Source organism: Hylobates moloch, unplaced genomic scaffold, assembly GCF_009828535.3.
Source record: "Hylobates moloch isolate HMO894 unplaced genomic scaffold, HMol_V3 SCAFFOLD_9, whole genome shotgun sequence".
NCBI lineage: Eukaryota > Metazoa > Chordata > Mammalia > Primates > Hylobatidae > Hylobates > Hylobates moloch.
The window spans coordinates 114965951-114987891 of NW_026652284.1; the positions used below are offsets into that span (position 1 = coordinate 114965951).

The 21941-nt window shown below is 45.4% G+C and overlaps 1 protein-coding gene across 3 annotated transcripts in view; it reads right to left on the minus strand.

Annotated features, from left to right (window-relative positions):
* Positions 1 to 21941, minus strand: part of ZFAT (zinc finger and AT-hook domain containing) — a 240521-nt gene that overhangs the window by 144075 nt on the left and 74505 nt on the right. For all 3 annotated transcript variants that reach the window (XM_032760486.2, XM_058444407.1, XM_058444406.1), the window contains exon 3: positions 20839 to 21090. In XM_032760486.2, coding sequence (XP_032616377.1) covers positions 20839 to 21090 — 252 coding nt within the window. The remainder of the gene's footprint in view (positions 1 to 20838; positions 21091 to 21941) is intronic.

Below are 21941 nucleotides of genomic sequence, written 5' to 3' on the forward strand. Positions count from 1 at the left end.
CCCCTCCAGCTTCCTTTCCTTTTAAAAATTCCATAGCTGTCAATGGGTTTTGCTTCTCCCTCTCGCGCATGGCTGCTGTATTCAGTCATGCTGTGAGCTCGCTACAAACCAGCTGGCCTGAGCAGCATAGAGGCTGGTTAATGGAACCACTGCAGAGAGGCAGTGGGCATGTAGCACTCCAGAGTCAGAGAGGCTTGGGTAGGACACAACTTAACCACTTGCAATGGAACTCTGGACAACTGATGAATCTCCCTAAAATCACTCATAAAAAATAAAATATAAATAAGGACCTCAAAAGATGGCTGTAAGGAGGAAGAACACAATTACGGGGAAAACCCCAGGCACCTATTAAACATCTCATCAATGTTCACCTTCTCTGCCTTTTGAAAACATATCTGGGACACCACCCCAAAGACTCTCTCAACCACACACCATAGCTACTCTCACTCTCCTGTCTTGGCAGCCACCCTGATAGGCACCAAATTTAGAAATCCTAAGAACCAGATGAAATTAAGTTAGTCGTCAGAGGCAATCTTGAGGAGAGCTTCCCACCTCTGCTCTCAGCATCTGGTGGTTCTAGACGGCCACGAGAGCGTCCCATGCACCCACACACCTGAAGCAGGGGCCATGGCTCTGCACAGTCACGCAAGAAAACCCCTACCTCCACATTCTCCCAATGAACAAAGCCCTCCTCCTATGTTGGAAGTGCTTCAGTTCATTCAATCCAAAATATCTTGTTTTAGATTCAGCTTTGTTTTTAAGACTGTTATCATCTTTACCATGCAAATTAAATAAATATACAACATAATGTCCCAGCTAGTATTAATAACAACAATTAAGATTAGATATTTCTTGGACAATGATATGGCAACACACTAAGAACCATGACAGAAAGTCTGGGTTCTAATGTAGACTCAGGGACCCCAAGCCTTTAGGGGCAGATGGGATGGTGGGGGGTCATTCTGTACAATTTCCAGTCATCAGGCAGTTATCACACAACCATCTCAAAGGAATGCCGTCTACACTACCTGTGAACCACTCTGGGAACAGAGACTTCACCACTACGAAACAGACAGTTTGTATGGTGACCTGCTTAGAAATAAGCTGCGTTGCCCAACACACCTTGCACATGCACAAGAGCCCTCTGAGCTGCCGTAAACCATGTGCTTGATTCACTAAATTGCAGATAGTCTCGACTATGATTACTGACATGGTTTGGCTGTGTCCCCATCCAAATCTCAACTTGAATTGTATCTCCCAGAATTCCCATGAATTGTGGGAGGGGCCCAGGGGGAGGTAACTGAATCATGGGGCCTGGCCTTTCTTGTGCTATTCTCACGATAATGAATAAGTCTCATGAGATCTGATGGGTTCATCAGGGGTTTCCGCTTTTGCTTCTTCCTCATTTTTCTCTTGCCACCACCATGTAAGAAGTGCCTTTTGCCTCCTGCCATGATTCTGAGGCCTCCCCAGCCAAGTGGAACTGTAAGTCCAATTAAACCTCTTTTTCTTCCCAGTCTCAGGAAGAAAAATGTCTTTATCAGCAGCGTGAAAACAGACTAATACAGTTACTATGAGCAAATTCATTGCTATGAGTTTTCAGGAAACACAAACAGAGAAGGACACTTTGCGACACCCATATTCCTGCTCCAGAGCCACTCGTCATCTTGTGCAGTCGTGGCAACAGAAGAGAGGTGCAGCATTGGGGTTGTCTGAGTGTCTGCCAGCTTCCTACCCCAGGCTGTCCTGGTATATGTGGTGTTTGCTGCAGAATGAGGCAGGGAGTCACACCCGGGTTTCCAGTCTCTGTGCATTTTTATTTGCAAAAGAGTGGCTGCTTGTGACTAGGGAGGGCCAGGTCAACTTTGGGTCTGATTTCAAGTCTGCCTCTTCAGTTTCTATGCCTGCTTGCTGGTTACCCTCTCCTCAATTTGGTTAAATATTCATACCAAGCATGTCTCCTCTGAAAACAGAATTTCTATCTCCAATACAAAGTTTAACAATCATACCCTACTACTAAATAAAATATTCTCCTTATGAGATGATTTTCCTGTCTTTCTTGTTTTCAAATTTTCTTAAGTGTCCATATTCAAGCAACATATCATTTCTGCACAAAAGAAATAAATATTTACTTGGAAATTATGTACACACTATAGCATTTATTTGTTCTTTACCAGCCACAGTTCGTTCAGCAGATACTTATGGAGTGGTCAGCACTGTTCTAGCATTTGTAATACCTTAGTGTACAAAAGAGAGAGAGAGCCCTGCCCGCTGGAGTTTACATGCTAGTGAGGAAAGAGACGATCAATTTAAAACATAATAAATAACTAAACCACACAGTATGTTAGAAGGTAATCATTTTACCTGAGTCTGGTAGAGTGCAGGCCTTTGGGAAGTAGGAAAAGTTTGTGTTGTTAAATACAGATGCTCCTCAACTTACGATGAGTTACATTCCAATAAACTCATCCTAAGTCAAAAATACCATTGTTAAAAACGCACTTAAAACACCTAACCTGCCAAATATCATAGCTTAGCCTATCCTACCTTGAATGTGCTCAGAACACTTACATTAGCCTAGAGTTGGGCAAAATCATTTCACACAAAGCCTATTTTATAAAAATAATATGAATTTTATGGTAATAAAAAATAGAAATAAAAATAAAAGATAAATTTTTTTTTTTGAGATGGAGTCAAAAGATCAAAATTTCTAATTCAAAGTACAGTTTCTACTAAATGCATGTCACTTTCACACCATAGTAAAGTTGAAAAACTGTCAGTCCAACCATTGCAGTTGCGGACCACCAGCAACTGTGATCTAGTGCTCTAAGCTCTGATCTAACAAACACATCTAACAAACACATCTCATACAAACAGTCCCTACTGATAAGGACAGTTATTGTGAGTGGCTTGTCTATGTATTTGTTTACTTGTTTCTTGTTTGTCTCCCCTAGGTGGATGTAAGTTCAGTAAGGCCTGGCAGGATTTAGCTTATTTCACTGGAAGTCTTCCACCGTGCCCAAAACATCATAGATACTCAGTAAAGTGGGGAAAGAGAGGAAGGGCCTCCAACCTCACAAAGTGGGAAAGTCATCCAGTCATTAAACAAATAGCAAGGGAAGGCCTCTTGCAGCCACTCAGGACGCTGCACATGCCATGGTCTCCCTCAGTCTCCACCATCCTGGTGAGGCAGGACTGCTCCCAAGCCCCTTATAAAGATAAGGAGTCCAAAGCTCAGTGAGGAGAAGAGGTGACTGAGCCTGGACACTGTCCCCATGAGTGGTACACCCAGCATCACATTGAAGTCCAGCAGACTGCAAGGTGAGTGCTTCCCACAACCCCTCCTGCCTCTGACGCTCTACAGGAGCGGAAGTTTAGAAAGAGTGTAGAGACGAGCCAGCCGAACACCTGGCTCCACAATGAGATGAGGTGACGGTCAAATGGCAAAGTGTAATACTGTGTTAAGGTGCTGGAGAGAACAGAGGGGCCTGGCTAGTGGACTATAAGTGGTTTCCATAAACAGCATTTTTGCTTTCACCACAGGCAGAGGTGTGAAAGGCTTACAGGAAGCTCAGGCACCACAGCATCCAAACACCGCTCCTTTCCTTCTCACCCACCTCTCTCTGACCCGGGGCTTGGGCCCAGCTGTGCTGAAGGCTGAGGTAGACGAAGTAAGGCTGACATTTGCTCTGTGCACCCTCAGCCAAGCACCCATACACAGCAAGAGGCCATTTGCTCCTAATCACTCCATGCAGATGAACCGCCCCACTCCAGCCCAAGAAGGCACGCTGCACAGTCAACTGCACAGCTGGCTCCCGGGTGCAACAGGCTGCTGCTCTGGCCTGCCATCCAGGCCCAGGCATTTAAAGTCCCCTATTGGCTTGTCAATGGTGTGCCCAGCTCTTCCAGCTCTGCAGTGATTCTCTGTGCTATGAAGAGGCAATTCTTGGGGACTGAAGAAAGCCAGAGTTCTGTTCAACAAATAAATGCCTATCTCCCTTGCACTGAGATACACTGAACCTTCTGGCAATAAGCACGGCTGCTAAAAGTCACTCTTCCGAGATGGTAGGATACAGTGCGGGGTCAAAGACCCCCAGCTGAAATCCAAGCCCCCTAGCGGATGCTGACGGGGAATTTTGGATAATTTACTAACACTTGTTTCAGAGAAAATCCGGTTGAGTCCCTGGGCCTAGGCAGGGTGCTTGACAGAGAACAGCAGGCAAGCAGATGTCTTTTAACAAACACATCCTAATGTGGAAAATTAGGACACTGAAGGGAGCCCCAGGGGTTTCCGGGCTTGCTGGGGTGACCCAGGTCAAACTCCACGTCCTCTAGATGCCATTTTCAAAATGAACCCTCTTCAAATATCCTGCTTCTTCATGTATATGCACTAATTACACAGTTAATTCTAAAGTAGTATTTTGTTTTCATTGTATTGAATGTTTAAAAATATCTTCACTGAGTTCTAGAAAAGACTCTTTAGCCAAGAGAAAACAGAATGCAATTTTAGTGAGATCAATAGCTGAAATCTGTCTGAGATGCTTAAGAGGAAGAGCAGACTAGATGACATCAAACCCCAATGAGCTCTTTATGGCCCTACCCTGGGTAAGCCAGATCACAGGAAGGGAGGCCAGCATTAATTCCATCAGCAACAGTGGGTGTAAATGGAAATTTCTAACAGCAGTCTATGCCTGTCTAGTATTTTCCCTTTAGTCAATATCACAGAAGGAAGATCAACTATACTATTAATACTATAATAATAACAATACCTTATCTTCTGAGTGGCACATGACAGTTTGCAAAGCACTGTCTTGAGCATTAACTAGCACCTGTATCTCTACTATTATGTACATGGCGTGTGTTTTTAACCAGTCTTTTAATGGTTCACTTTTTTTCCAAGGCTCTTATAAATGTGCTCTTCCAGAAAACAAGGCCCTTAGCTGAAGTCCCCTTGTCCATCAAGTTTTACGTCATGCAGCATCACTGTCTGAATTCAGTTGTGATTGTCAGCACACTGGGACGGTAATTTTCAAATTTTTTTAAATGGCAGGACCTTTTTCTTCCTTTTTAGGCAATTTCAATATAAATAATCTAAAAAAAGTGCAATCTCTCAGATTAAAGTGGATGAGCTCCCTGCCAGCCTCCCACACCTGTCCTCAGTATCCTTCTAGCCCCAGCCACTAAGCATCTCTGAAGAGCCCTGGAAACCGTATTAAAACTACTGAATTAAGAGGTACAGTGTACTACGTGAAATACGGCTTTAACAGAAAGTCACTGTTTTGAGAACGCATGGTGAAAAACACAAGATTTGGAGTTAAAGGCATCTCAGCTAAGATCTAGGCTCTGCCTTTCAGCTGGATGAATTTGGAACACTCTAAACTTATCTGCGTCTGCAGAATGAGTCACTGTAAGGTTCACATGAGGGAACAGATGCAGAACCTTCGCACATGGTGAGCACACACAGTAGGCCTTCAGGAAACACTGGCCGCACGCCAGTCTGTCGACTTCACGCCCAATTATATACATGAAAGTCCTACTCAGGCCTGAGGTTGGGATGATGACTTCTTTCTGGTTTCTTTCGGTTTGTATTAATCATGAGCTGCGACCGAGCCCCTTTCTCCCCCTACCACCTAGCTTTGTGCGTTTTCCCCAGGTGCTGATGTTCCAAGAACTGTAACTGTTACTGTGCAGCACTGCTCTTCAACCCTAGCACATTAGCATACTTCTTTATATTTCATTTCCTTTGGAAAAGACGGCATTTGAAAAAGCGATGACATCGCACAGCGTGGAATGCAAACCTTAAAGAGGGAAGCAGATGTTGGCGAATGGTGTACATGCCCCGCGGGGCTGAAGCCCTTTCTACGACAACAGGGTCTAGCGCCCCTGCACGGAACGGGATGTTCTGATGTAAACTGGAGGGGGCCATTACTTAAGGAACAGAGACCCGAGTGTGTCCCTTTTAAGGGCAGAGAATGAGCAAGCACCCAGAGTCCCCTGAAGTTCTGGTGAGGTCCTGCTTGCCCTTCCAGGTCACCCCTCCCCGCTCTCCACCCAGCTCCTAAGGCTGACCAGTAAGGACCACACAGTGGGCCCTACTGCTCTGTGGCTTCCAACTGGGTTTGACCAGTGGAGGCACCAGCAGGAGACGAAAGGAAAGGGGGAAAGGGGGAAAGTCGGGGGGGCGGGGCGGTATTTATTCTCCAGGCTCCCTCCCTGCCAGGTTATCACAGCTGACCTCATCCTCTACCAAAGGCCACAGCTCTCTCCCTCAGTGTTCTGGTGACTTCTCTCCCCTCTTGCGTGTTTACCCTGCTGTTCCCAGCTGCCCTCAGTCCCGCAGGTACACTATGACTTGATGCTGTACCTAGACCAGAACATACCTTTACAAAGGGTCTTAGCTTCTCAGGTCACCCATTTGAGCATGCCACCTGCCTCCTGTTGGCATCCTGATGGCTCCCCCAAGCCATCCTCTTAGTCATCTCTGGATGACTCCTCTCTCCATTCCCATTTTCATTCCCTCCCACTACAAGCATCTCCCACTGACCCCCTTCCACTGATACTGCTCCCACTCAAGTCAGCAACGAGGCACACCCCCAATCAATGGAGTCTTCACCCCAGCTTCCTCTCACTGAACTCCCTGCATCACTCACCATCCTCAACCCATCCTCTTCCTCCTTCAAGGCAGCCTTCCCTGCTCTCCATCCCTGGACACTCCCCGGCGGGGGCCTTAGGAGGCTGCCCTTGGTGGTTTATTCTTCTGCTTCCACCTAGTCTCTACTCATGCCCCTCCTCCACTGAGGACCTCATGCTAGACTCCGTGCATCATGCTGCCCCCAGATCAATATGTGGCCACAACTAACTCACCCTTTTTCCTCCAAATCTGCATCTCCTCTGGGCTCTCGAGGTTGGCAGGGATGCCACCATTCACCCTGGCCACCAGCCAAAACCAAGGCAGGTCCCCTCTGCGAACTCTACCAGGTCCTGTGAATTGCACTTCCTCAACATCTCCACAGTATGTCCCCTTATTTCAACTCCCACTGCTTGATTCAGATGCCACAGAACACTTCCCAGGATCACTGCATCAGCCTCCTCTGTGTGGCCAGTGGCTCCTCTGTGTCTGAGCAAATGCTATTTCCTCTTGCAGAGGTAGTACTCCCCTCCTCTCCTCCCCTCTTCTCCCTGCCCTCCTCTACCCCCAGCCACACTCTTCAGAGCTCGACATCTATGTGGCCTTCAACTCTCTGCCCCAGCGAGTCACCAGAGAGCTACCCACCTCACCTGCTCTCCAGGCTGCTAGAGAAGCCCCTTCCACAAGCTCCCCCAAGACCCTGTGGAACCCCCACCAGCTGTTCCCCACACTTACCTCAGAGTGTCGGAGTCATTTCTCCCCAGCCCACTACACTCTAAGAAACTACCATACAGACCTCCATTCATGCGACATCCTGTAGTCAGCAACCACCCCATGGCTGGTACACAAACAGTAGGCGCTCAGTGCCTCTGACACACTCATGAATGACCCACAGGAGGGCTCAAAAAGTTCCCATTCTTCTCAGCCCCTAACGTGCAGGCACATGTGCACATGCGCATGCACACACACACACACACACCCTTAACTCTGATGAGCTTCCCACACCTTACTAAGAAAAACAAAGCTCATTTGATACAAAATCGCTCAAGTAAGTTCCTTCTACCTCAAAATCTTCCTGTTCTTTGTTTACCATCCCACCTCTTCTAGAAGTGCTTCTTTAGGAGGGGTCCTGTGGCCGGGCGTGGTGGCTCACACCTGTAATCCCAGCACTTTGGGAGGCCAAGGCGAGCAGATCACCTGAGGTCAGGAGTTTGAGACCAGCATGGCTAACATGGTGAAACCCAGTTTCTACTAAAAATACAAAAAATTAGCCGGGCATGGTGGTACACACCTGTATTCCCAGCTACTCGGGAAGCTGAGGCAGAAGAATCACTTGAACCCAGGAGGTGGAGGTTGCAATGAGCCGAGGTCGCACCATTGCATTCCAGTTTGGGCAACAAGAGCGAAACTCTGTCTCAAAAAAAAAGGAGGGGTCCTGCTTTGTTTTCCAGCCCTACAATGTTAGTGCAGGATTTGTGTCTGCATTTCTCACCCTTGAATTCCCCACAGAACAGAGTATCTCACATGTAACTCGTAATTCAAAGTATGTTGAATTGGAAGCAGGCAACTAAAGAGTTGAATGTAAATGCAATCACATATTTGTAGAAATTAGTTCATATGCATTCATTTATAATTAATACTGCACTAATATTCTAAAGTACCTATTCTAAATTGCCCAAGAACTAATTAAATCTCAGAATGCCCCAGAGAGTAAAGTGTTATCAGCCACATTAATAAAAAGCCCAGAACAGTTGTCAGAACAGCAGACTGATAAGGGATTATATTCTGGGACTCTGGCACCAATTCACTACACACTGCTAATAAAGCAGTTTAAAGCACTTATTACACCCACACTGATTTAAACCTGCTGAATGTGCTCTTCCTCACCCTCTTCCTTTAGGCTTTCTTGCATCCTCCTTTCTCTCTTACTACAGGGGAAGAACAGGCAGGCACCTGCTTCCAGCATGTGCTCTTCCCAATAAAGAGAAACTGCCAGGAAAATAAACCTGTGAAGGGCACGAGGCCATTGTCTCACAGGTCACCCATGGCGGCCTTACACAGTAACTGCAGTGATCATCCCAGACCTCCTCAAATGTGCCCATGTTCCCCTATCTGCAGGCTTTTGTATGAACCATCATGAGAGAAATGCCTATTCCATCTCCTTCTCCACCTTCTCCCCCAGTCCCAAGTCATCCTCAGAGATGGAGTTCAGGGCTACCTCCTCCTTCAGGAAGCCTTCCAGGACACGCTCCAGCAGACGCGTGGTCCTGCCCTGCTCCCTCTGCAGATGGCTCACCTTACCACATTTGGTTGTCTATTTACATCACTGTCCTCCTCCCCAGACACTCAGCTGCTCAACGGAATAGACTCGTCTTACTCAACTTCGATCCCCAAAGTCTGACTTGGTGCCCAATAATAGTACAAGCTCAGGAAGCAGGAGAAAAAAAAGAGAAGAGATTCTGCCTGCTGCAGGAATCTCACTCAGCCCTTAGCTTTAGCCAGTCTCCCTGAGATGGGAAGCCTCGGCCCCAGCAGTATGTCCAGATTTACAGACTGCTGGGCACGAGCCGTGAGCCACACGTTCCAGTACTTCTCCAGTCTCAGGCATGGTCACCATGAGACCGTTAATTAGAGCAAAAGTCCCCTGTGCCATGGGCTGCGTCACACTGGATCAATCGCAGACCCTCCACACTGAGAATCAATGAACTTCAGACAGCAACTCTAGGATGAGGCCACTCCCTCTGCCTCCAGACACCAGCCTACCACGTAGTCCCTGGGAGCCAGCAGCCCCAGGGTGACCTCCGAGATGCTGAGGAAGAAAGTCTTCCTTTCACAGTTTTGCTGGGGGGGGATTCTGCCCCTGCAAAAGGCCGAGTGCCCTTTGGTCATTAAGAGTCACAGTAAGCAGCAGTGAGAGAGGGGGGCCGCAGTGTCAGCCCTGTTTCTATCTGACACGTCTCTCAAGAAGACATCACTGCCACCAGGACTGGAGGTTTGAATTCACACGACTCTGAAGCAGGGCAGCATGGAAAATCGGAGGACCACCCAATCAGCAGCAGCATCCCTGAAGACTGATGGATCTGTGTGGCAAGAGCTTGAGCTAGGAAGTCCAAGGGTCCTGGACCAGAATCCCTGTTCCAACAGGTACTCTCTAGCTAGGCTTAGGCAACTTCCTTCACCTAGCAGAGCCTCAGCTTCTTCATCTAAAAAAGAGAATGGCGCCCTGCCCCGGTGGTCGAATCAGAGCAGAGACACAGTGACCCACACGGCAGCAGAGGCAGATGGTCACACAGAAGAGGAGGCAGCGTCGCTGGGGAGCCCAGCTGGGGTAGGTGAGCTTCACAATCCCTGCTGAGCCGAGAACTGGGATTCCAAGGATCTCTGGGAAGTTCTGGAGGGGATGGCTTGGGGAAGTTTGGAAGTGTGTAAACGCAAGTATGTAAAACTCAGCAGCCTGTTTAACACTGCAGTTTGCTCATCCGGCCCACCTCTGGGCATGCTGGAGCTCCCCATGGGCTCAAGGCTCTAGGGCTCACACTTTCTTCCTTTAAACAACTCTGATAACGTAGCTTACTATCATTTATCTGAACTTTTTATCTGAACTATGTAAAGTATAAGAAGCTACTGGAGTAACAAAGGTCATACACAGGTACTTTCACCAGGCAGATGTTTGCCGAGACTGCCTACATTGAGGGATTGTGCATGCCATAAAGAATGAGACAGAATTCATTAGCCAGCTTAGAGGGTAGAGGGGGCTTTCCAGGAAGAAAGCTCTGCCTGCACAAAAGAATCCATAAGACCAGTGGGGCCAATGGCATACACAGGCAGTGGCCCAAGACGAAGCAGTCCCAGGACAGGGTGAGATCCATCCGTGCCCAGCAAGAGCAGGGGAGGCGAGGCCACGGGAGGCCCACCGGCAGGAAGCAGCATGACCCCATGTATTTTACACCATTCTGGGAGTGTGGGCTTACAGGCAGCAGATTCAGAAGGAGAGCGGCCCGTCTGAAGACTGTTGCAAAACTGTCTGCATTAGAGGTGATGACAGTGGACCTGGGGCAATGGGAGGAAGGAAGAAATGTTGGCAGGACTAGGGACTGAGAGATTTGCAGATGAGACAAAAGGAGGAATTCAAGATGGCTCCAAGGTTTCCAATTCAAATGGCTGCATTAGACGGCAAACAAGAGGTAACTTCCATACATAACCCTTAAGTACCAGTGAAAAAATTGATGGCTGAAGCCGAAATGTGAAAAGCAGGAGAGCAGGAGGAAAAAGAACTAAAGCAGCTTCAGATTCGGAAATACATGGGAGCAAGTATAGATGGCAGCCAGTCAGCCACAACATGTACCTACCCAGGGCCTCATCCGAGTCACTGGGCCACACCACAAAGAAATACAAATGCAAGGTATAAAATAATTAACTTTGGGTTTCCCACCTATTAGATATTGCACAGTTCTTGTGTCTGCTCTATGAGAATTGGTATTTTCACTCAAAAGATATTCACTGTGCACTTGCTGTGTGCCCGGCACTGTTCTGAAAGCTGGAGACAGAGCCAGGAAGTGACATACCCACACAGAACAAGTTACTTGGTCTGTCTGTGCCAAATCCACCAAGGACTAGAGTCTGGCCCTGGACTTTGGTAAAGAAAAGAGAGATGTGTCCCTATTCTGTCCACAGGGAACCAGGCCATGGTGCAAGTGTGGGCTCCTGCCTTCTCAGTTATCAGCTGATGGGGAGACAAACACACAAACCAGCGATTCCAACACACCGAGGCATGTGCACAGCACAATGAAAAGCCTGGATCTGCTAGGAAGCTGAGCGCAAGAGAGGGGACTCTGGAGCCGGAAAGGGGAAATAAAGCTGTGACTTGAAGACCAGCAGGAATCACTGGCACAGGAGAAGGTTGTGGCATTCCATAGAGAAGGGACAGATGACGGGATGGGGCCCTGCTGGCTCAGGGGGCTTGTGCATCTGCCAGGATCATTGAAGGTTAAGCATATTCAGAGGGAAAACGGCAAACAGACATTGCAAGCAAAAAGAATGACATGTACAAGAGATGGTGAGGGCACAGGACACTGGAGGCTTTCAGAGGTTCACTGCAGATCCAGAGGTGGGCAAAGTGGGAGAGGGTAAGAAGTCAGGGTACAGAGCGGGCAGCGGCTAGGTCCTAAGTGACATAGCAGTTTCTTAAGAAGCTTAGGCTGTCCCTGAACAGCAATGGGTGTCACGAAGGGGTGCGTTCAGAGTAAGGAAAAGATGGGTTCCTATGTCATAAAGATGCTTAACGTTAGGGAGTCAAGGTGGAAGGTGAAAGGCATACAGCCAGGGGATGCCTAGGAGAATCCACCGAAATTTGGGAATAAAAAAGAAGAATTCCTCTTTACCTTTCTTAACTCATCCTTTTGAAACTTACCATTTATGTGTGTATTATAACACCTATAGCATATTAATACAGCAGTCTATGTATTTGAGCCAAAAGGCCTGAGTCCACATCCCTGGTCCATCGCTTACTACGGGGTGACACTGGATAGGATGCTTGCCCCAGTGTCCTCATCCATGAAATGGGAATAAAAACAGTAACTACCTCATAGGGCTTTTATGAAGAGGAAATGAATTAATATTTGTAAGACACTCAGAAGACAGGCAGGCCCATAGAACTCTATAGGTACGTATTCAATTTTAAAAATGCAACTTATTATTAAATAAATATTTAATGGGGATAAATCCCCCAGAATATCTGCAAACCACTGGTGTACACAGAGCATGAATTGGGGTAAATAGGCAGACTGGAGCTGTCACAGAGTCCACAGAAAAGATGATGGACCCACAAGGACAAGAGCAGGGATGGGGGAAGGACTGAAGTGATATTCAGCAGGTAGTCAACTGACCACGGTAAGTGTCGGGACGTGACGGGGATGTTTCTGGCTGAATGGTGCGGGCCAGTCACCAAGATGAAATAGAGGAGGATCATCAGCTGGGAGCTGGACGAGTTTAGGATTGAACACGCTGCATAACTTAAACTGCCTGGGGAACACCCAAACTGAAATATGGGCAAGGAAGATATTTGCAAGACATGAGAACACAGCTGGTGGTAGAATCAGGTAAATGGATAAGAACCACGCGGCTGTCACTAGTGACGTTCACCAAGCATTTCCAGGGCTCCCCTTCCCCGAGAATGGGACAGAACTGCACTTCTTGGGCCCTTGAAGTCAGGTGGGGCCATGTGATTCCCTGCTGGCTGATATGGTTTGGATTTGTGTCTCTGCCCAAATCTCATGTTGAATTGGAGGAGGGGCCTGGTGGAAGGTGACTGGATCATGGGGGTGGATTTCCTCCTTACTGTTCTCACAACAGTGAGTGCATTCTCATGAGATCTGATGGTTTAAAAGCGTGAGGCACTTCCCCCTTCATTCACTCTCTCTCTCTTGCCACCATATGAAGACAGTCCTTGCTTCCCCTTCAACTTCTGCCATGATTGTAAGTTTCCTGAGGCCTCCCAGTCATGCTTCCTGTTAAGCCTGTGGAACTGTGAATCAATTAAACCTTTCTTCATAACTTATCCAGTCTCAGGTAGTTCTTTATAGCAGTGTGAAAAAGGACTAATACACTGGGAAGTGAACAGTGCAGAGAAGAAATGACAGATGCTCTTCTGAGCCAAGGTGAAACCACCCAGGGCTCTCTTCCCTCCTGTACCATGACCAGCACGACCAGATGGTGGCTGCTCACTCCAGCTGGGTCCCTGAGTGAGCACAGCCCCTGAGGAGCAGAGCCCCTGAGGACCTGCAACAACAATAAGAAAGCAAGCACAGGAATATTGAGCCACTGTCACTCAGGGTAGCTCTGCTATCAGATGTAACCAGGTCTCCCCTTAATCAGGGACAGTGACATGATAGGCAGAAGAGGGGCCACTCACAGAGCAGGCAGGCAAGAGCAGTGGCATGAACTGGGCCATGCAGAAGCCACACTCACAAGTACGCCCAAGACCAAGCATGGCTGGAGACCACTGGGCTTCCACTCACCTAGTTAGTACAGAGGAAAAAATGAGGGTTTACAGGCAGCAAAAAGAAACAGACATTACCACTATCCATCTTTCCACAGAGAAATGCGGGATGTTCGGAAACACATTTTCACCTGCAAATTTTCAAACAGGACTCACTCAAAACCATTTTCAGTCATGGCAGGTATTTATCGAGCCAGCTGTTTTGCTAACACAAATACAGTAGAAGGCAGAGGCTTGAAACACTGTAATAAAAAATCATCATGAAGATTACAGGTGGATCTTAAGACCATAAAATGAATGGCTTGTCTTTGACAGGAAGAATTTAACGAGAATAAGAGGAAATTTTCACAACTCTCCTTGCATAAAATGACCTCAGAAATAACAAGCTTAGAAAAGTTCACAAGTCACTTTTATAAATTTGACATATTGATTTCTGTAGGCTGCAAAACATTTTAAAAACACCAGCTGTTCTACATAACCACAGGAAAAAAAAATCTCTTTTCCTGGTTTCTTCTACCATTCAAATGCAGAATAAAATAAATAAATGTTGAAAACATATCAAAAGAGTTATTTTAACTTGCCATGGTTCAGGGTAAGAAAAAGCTTATTTCGTTTTCTTCTAATTGTTTTAACAAGCTATAGAGCCAAGGTCAGTTGTTTGAAATGTCACTAGACTGCTCTTGACAGAGCACATATTAAAACAATTACTCGAGAATTTTCCAAATTGTAACATTGTGCTTGGTAAACTAGGGAACACGGTGCAATCACATGGATGCCAGCCACAAGGCAGCTGGGCATAAGGTCATTTCTGCATATTTTAGAGCTTCAACAGTGGCCAGAAAGGAAAAAACACCCAGAGCGTCTACCTTTCCACTTGGTATTTGTTAAATTAAAGTCAATTTAGGTCATTCAAATCAATGGAATAGGAGGCCATTTTCTCTACAGCTATTCCTGGAGGAAGCCAATAATCTGATTAGAAAGGACTCTGTCTGTCTGCCGTTGCTGAAGAGACTGCCTAATTATTACAGAGTAGAAAATAAGCATCAGGAATCCACACAGGGTGCCACTTCCATCGCTTATAAGGTTAGAGAAAAATATGACAGAGATATGCTGAACTGGAGAAAATCTCCATCCATGAGGTAGAAATGAGAGTGGTCTTAAGGCACAGACATGATGGAGCAAACTGGTAACGGGGCAGGAGTCGGGAGATGTGGGCCCCAACCAGCCCCAAATGAGTCATGTGACCTGATCATCATCACTTCTGCATCTCAAATTCCTCAGTCATAAAATTAGAACTTAGGTCTAAAAGGGGAGTTCTTTAAGCCAACTACAAAAGGTCACATACTGTGTGAGTCCATTTACACAGTGTTCCCAAAATGACAAAATCACACAGTTGGAGAACAGGTTGGCAGCTGCTAGGCGAGGGTGACAATCGAGGGACAGGGTGCATGGCCCTGTGACAACAGAGCAGTTCTGCCTCCTGGCGGTGAGCACAGGCCATACTTGTGAATGGCAAATTGGCAGCAAGCCACGCGCACTCAAAGGTCAGCGTCCTGATTCTGGTGATACTGCGCTAGGGTTGTGTAGGGTGTAGCCTCTGGGGGAGACCAGCTGAGGAACACATGGGACTCTTCTGTATTATCTTTGTAGCTTCCTGTGAATTCATAATTATTTCAAAACACAAAGTTTTATTTTTTAAGGGGTTTTTGAGACTTTGAACCTCCAGATCTGTATTTTCTCTGTGGACCCTATGACTTCAAATATTTTATCTACTGAATTGTATTTATTAAGACAATTCCTTTCCCTGGATTTATTGATCAAATATATACAGCTGACCCTTGAACAACATGGGTTTGAACTGCAAGGTAAACTTATACTGAAATTTCTTCCATCTCTCCCACCCCTCCAGAAAGACCAACCCCTCCTCTTCCTCCTCAGCCTACTCAACGTGACGAGAACAAGGATGAAGATCTTTATGATGATCCACTTCCACTTAATGAAGCGTAAATACATTCTCTCTTCCTTACGACTTTCTTAGTAACATTTTTGTTTCTCTAGCTTACTTTATTATAAGGAAATAGTACATAACATACCAAATATGTGTGAATTGACTATTGGTAAGGCTTCTGGTCAACAGTAGGCTATTACTAGTTAAGTTTGAGGAGAGTCAAAAGTTATACTTGAAAATAACTGTTGACAGTGGGATGGTGCCCTTAATCCCCACGTTGTTAAAAAGTCAACTATATAACTGCCTTACTTCACAACTTACAGAAAACAAAAATGCAATGTCCAAATGAAGCAAAGATATACATAAAACCATACAGATAACAGAGAAATAAATAGAAGCATTTTTTTTTAATTGGAGGGGATATGAGGTAAATTTTGTAAACTATGATAAAAGGGCAAAAAATGTAAAAGATACATTTGACAATACAATACAAACGGTGACAAAACAGAAATTTAAAACTCCAGCAAAATGCAAAAGGAAAAAAAGCAATGCTACAAAGAAAATTAAAAGGCAAATGACAAATTGCAGAAAATATTTTCAGCATATATGATCATTCAAAGGCATAAGTAAAGTGCATGAACAAGGAATGCCCCCAATCACACAAAAAACACAAATAACTAGTAACTGTAACAGAGATAGCCCACCAGTGACCAAGGAGCAGCAAATTAAAACAATTAAAGCAAACTGTTCACAAAAGAGACTGGCAAGGATACAGGCTGACACAACCCAGGATAAAAAGGATAAAGGCGATCTGAGGACATGTCCCATGACGGAAAAATAATTGATACGCACATTCTACAGGGCAGTTTGACAATATGTATGTGTGTCAAAATGTAAAATATGCCCTATTTCCATTTTCCTAATGCAAAAGAAAAAAAAAGCAATGCTACAAAGGAAACTAAAAGATACACTTACAGACTGTGTGATCTATCCAAGCAAACTGCTGAAACTACCTGTGTCTCTGTTTCCTCTTCTATAAAATGGGAATAACAATAGTGCCTACCTCTTAGCTGCTATGAGAATTAAAAGAGCTATTAGCTTAAAACACTGAGAAACAGCAACTGCAAAATAAAAAGCACTAAAAAACAGCTCGTTACATAAAAACTTAACAAGCATTACATTATTAGTCATTTAAGATAATGGCACAAGTGCAAAAAATAATAATAATAAATCTAAAATGCATGCTCGGGACTGTTCACCTGAGTAGTGCTTTTTGATGAGAGAGAAAATTTTAAAACAATTCTAAATGCCCATCAACTAGAGACCAATGAAGCAAAATGAGGTATGCCCATGCATATGAAGAAATGCTGTACAGCCTTTAAAAATGACAACAATCAACACTGTTTTCGGTAAGGACACACAGCAAAGCAGTGAAACGCACAGATCCTGGAGCCAGCCCACCTCGCTTACAACCAGCTCCACCACTTATGGGCTGTGTGACCAAAGCAAACGGCTGAAACATCTGTGCCTTAGTTTGCTCTCCTATAAAATGAGAATAACAACAGTGCATACCTTGGCCAGGCACAGAGGCTCATACATGTAATCCCAACACTTTGGGAGGCTAAGTGAGGTGGGTCACCTGAGGTCAAGAGTTCAAGACCAGCCTGGTCAACATGGTGAAACTCCATCTCTACTAAAAGTACAAAAAGTTAGCCGAGGTGGTGGCACATGCCTGTAATTGCAGCTACTTGGGAGGCTAAGGCAAGAGAATCACTTGAACCTGGGAGGCAGAGGTTGCAGTGAGCTGAGATTGAGCCACTGCACTCCAGCCTGGGCAACAAGAGCAAAACTCCATCTCAAAAAAAAAAAAAAAAACAACAACAAAAATAGTGCCTACCTCTTAAGCTACCATGAAAATTAAAATGACTATTAGTTGTAAAACACTGAGAACGGCAACTGTAGCATAAAAAAGCGCTAGAAAACAGCTTGTTAAATAAAAAATATTGTCATGAAAAATGTATCTGCCACATTAGTGAGTGAAAAAAGATCACAGAATATTATGAATAATCTCAGTTCTGAAAAATACATATGGGTGTACAAAGAATGGAGGAGGGTCTTCTCTTTTTCAGTGTAACAGTCATTGACCCCAGGCAGTGAAATTTTGGAACATTTTCACTTTCTTAGTATTTTCTGTTTCGTTACAGGTATTAAAAACTAAAACAAACAAAAGTAATAATATCCAATAGGCATTCTCAGACACTTCTGGAATCTAAGTTGATGTGAGCTTTCTGGGGAGAAATCTGGCAATATTAACATACTTTCCAACCCAGCAATCTGGTTCTAGGAATTTATCCTACAAAAATCATAACACAAGTCTACGAATATGTATACATATTAACACACACACACACATATTTAGGAATAGTTATTAAAGCAGTATTTACAACAGTGAAAAAATGATCAAAACCTAAGTTTTCATCAGTTGTACCCTGGTTGGTACAAAAAACAGAATACTTTATGGCACTGACAAATGATGCCACAGAGCCACATGGAAAGATGGTTTCGGTGAGGGTTTTGAACATGCAGGGAAAGACTCTGCACTCTGCTGTCATGGGGAGACACTAAGGTACTGTGTTTTAGAGCAGCGGTCCCCAACCTTTTTGGCACCAGGGACTGGTTTCATGGAAGACAATTTTTCCACAGATGGTGGGGTGGGGTGGCTTGGGGATGAAACTGTTCCACCTCAGATCTCAAGCATTAGATTCTCATAAGGAGCGCGCAACCTAGATCCCTCGCATGCGCAGTTTACAATAGGGCTCATGTTCCTATGAGAAGCGAGTGTCGCAGCTGATCTGTCAGGAGGCAGAGCTCAGGTGGTAATGCTCGCTCACCAACCACTCACCTGCTGTGCAGCCTGGTTCCTAACAGGCCACAGACCGGTACTAGCCTGCGGCCCAGGGATTGGGGACCCCTGTTTTATGGAGTTGACCCTAAGGGCAGTGCAGCCACAGACCCAATTGAACTTCTGGGCCTCCAGGGTCTGTGCTGTTGACTTTGAGCCTCAAACCCAGAGCTTGACCTGAGGTCTGGAAGAACGGAAAGCAGAAAAATTTAGTGTTGCCAAAGAGCGAAGTCTCTGATTTCTAGCCATAATTGTGCAGAAAGTCCAGGAGTATCTCAGAAGGAATCTGACAGGAAACACCCTGTGAAGGTACAAACAAAAGGGATTCTCGAGAAGACAGCAGAAAATGATCGGAGAGAACTGGATTCTCTCAAGGGCTCAGGCAGTGCAGAAACTACACACAGCAGAGCTGCCTCGATGGCTAGCACTGATTAAAATGCAACACCGTTACCTAGCTGTGCCAGAGCAGGGGGCATGCGTATGTATGCATGTGAGACAAAGAGAGAGAGAGACGGAGAGAGGGAGAAAGAGAGAGAGAGACAGGGAGAGAGGGAGAAAGACAGAGAGAGAGACAAGGAGAGAGAGAGTGTGCACGCACGCAAAAGAGGGTGGGGGAAAGACTCTGTAACCCAAATCCGGTGATTAACAAATCACTGGAAATCAGAGCTTCGGGTTCAGGGGAGGTCCATCCTAATCCTTCCTCTTTCAACCATCTCATTTCTAAAATTATCTTTATTTCCCAAAAGGACTTTAGGTTCTGAAACACGATGCGGATTCTTCTGAAATGACAGCACTCCCGGCCTACAGCTCTCACACGGCAATTACTCAGGCTCCATTTAGAGACAGCTCCACCTCCTTTGATCCTCATGGGTTATTTTCATGAGACCGTGCAGCCCCACAAGGTTTTACATCATTGCCTTGAGAGTTCTTTATGAGAGGGAACAGTGTCTGGTATTTTCTACAACTTGTACAGATGTTGGCAATGAGCCTTGGCCACCAACCTAGATGTTCCATAAATATTAGTTGATGAGTTACTCAATAATTCACCCGAACTATGATAGGGTTTTGCAAACCAAGAGTCTTGCTTATTGTAGGGAGGCATTTATGGTGAGGAATTTAAGAACAGGGGTCAGAGTAGGAAGGCCTGGGTTCAAAGGCCGGGTCCCCTTACTAACTAAAGGACCCTAAACAAATTACTTAATCTCTCAGAGTCTAAACGCCCTTATCCAGGAAACAGGAAGGATGACAACAGTACTGTATCCATGTGGTTTTGAACGGCTCGCTGTAATAGCTGGCATTCACTCGATGCTTTTGATATAGCAGGTACTACTGGAAGCACTTTACAAGTCCTATCTCACTTAATTGTCAAAGCAATCATAGGAGACAGTACTGCTTTTATTCCGATTTTACAGATGAGGAAACTGAGGCAAAATGAAGTTAATAAGTGCTGAAGCTGGGATGCAAACCCAGACAGCTGTAATCCAGAGCCTACGTTCTTAATGAGAACTGCTTCCCACATAACATGGTTAGCACAATACAGAACAGAAAGAACTTAAACATGGGGTACAGTTTGAAGGCTTCGAAAATGGTGCAAGGACTCAACAACAACAGAACCCACAGCAGAGACCCTAACCACTCCAGCGCAGCCTTGCTATTTCATTCCTCCGACAAAGGCCATCTGCAGACACACTACCCCACAGCGACTTCATTCCCTGATCGCATTTATCCGCCTGTCAGCCTCTTTTAGAAGCTGCTTCAGAGCTGAAGCCTAGTCAAGAATGTATCTGAAGGAAGCAACTGATAGTCTTTATTTTCTTCAAGAATGCCCCCCGAAATCTAGTCCTCAGCCAACGCTGGCCCATCAAGGTCCCTCATAGGAGCCTTGAGGATCCTAATCTCTGCACTTCGGCCCACATGGCCCCATCCATCCACTAAGACGTCCTTCCTTCCTTTAATTCAGTGCTACCGAAACTGTGACACCAGATTCACTCCTTTCCATCAGAATGCTTTCTCCTGCTGACAATTTGTTATCCATTAACATGATGCATTTAAAACCTTATCTTCTTTCTCAGAACATAAGCTCAGCAAAGGCTGTGTTTTACCATCCCTGCAACTCTCAAAGCATCTAGCAAAGCAGTCCCCTGACCTGCATGCCGTGGGCATCAACTCCCAGATGACACATTCGCTTCAAAGACTACTTACAGGAATAGTCAGTCATCATTAGGAAAATAAGCACTTTTCCAGATGGGTTAGAGCTGAATAAATATGTGCTATTCCCAAGTAATAACTGACCCAGTGAAACCTGATATTAACAGATACACCTCTTCATAAGAAATTGACATGTTCAGCCCTTTGGCAGTATTTACCTGCTTCTCCTTCCTCCTCACCCAAATTCAGCACGATAATGCAGATGTGCTTCCGCAGCTGGCGCGTGTTGGAGAACTTCCGACAGCACTTGCTACACTCCAAGCTGCTTGGAGGCAGGCTGTTCCCTTCCTCCGGAGCCAGCGGGCTGTCCTCAGTCGGACTCACAATGTTTTCTGCCAGCTCCTCTTCTGTGCTGGACTTCTTCGTGGACCCCTTAGGCCTGCCCCTCTTTCTCTTCATGACCAAAAACTCTACAGAGGAAACAAGAGGGCACAATGGAGTCACGTGAGACGGCAGTGCAGGGCTCACGTTCACCCTCCAAGTGGGAGGATATGTTCAGGTTTCACGTTTTATTAAAAATGAAAAATCTGAGGTGATTCCAGAAATTAACAGCTGCAAACAATCATTGTTGGTACTAATATCACTGCATCTGTATACTAATGGGTAATCAATTTTCTAATGTTGTGATTCAAGACAATCAGTTTATCAGCATCTCTGTACATCTTTCTCCAGCAATGCTGGGAGGATTTTAAGTTGCGGCTGTCAAACCCCTGTTCACAAATCCTGCCCCTTGCTGAGCACCATTTCCACTGAAATCCAGTTCTCAGAAACTGCTTAGGGACTTCTTTGCAAAGTGTTCTCAAAGGCTGCTGAGCTTGTCATGCCCTTAATGAGTTACACAACTATTCAGATTATTTCAAGGAGTCATAATTATTAGAGTCAAATTGTCCTGGCAAGAAAAAGAAAAAATAATTACAATCTAAAGCCACAAATTATAGCACTAAAGACAATAACAGTATTTTTCCAGTTTCCTAGCGACCTAGTGATTTTCAATGGCACGATCAAGCTGCTTTAGAGCAAGTTTAAAATCATTTTACAACTTGTGTTTCTTCTCAATTAGTGTTAATTTTTAAGGCATTCATCTCCAGAATGAAGGTGAGAATTAAGAGGGGTGAGCGGGGGCCAGGCGCGGTGGCTCACGCCTGTAATCCCAGCACTTTGGGAGGCTGAGGTGGGCAGATCACGAGGTCAGGAGATTGAGACCATCCTGGCTAACACAGTGAAACCCTGTCTCTACTAAAAATACAAAAAAAAAAAAAAA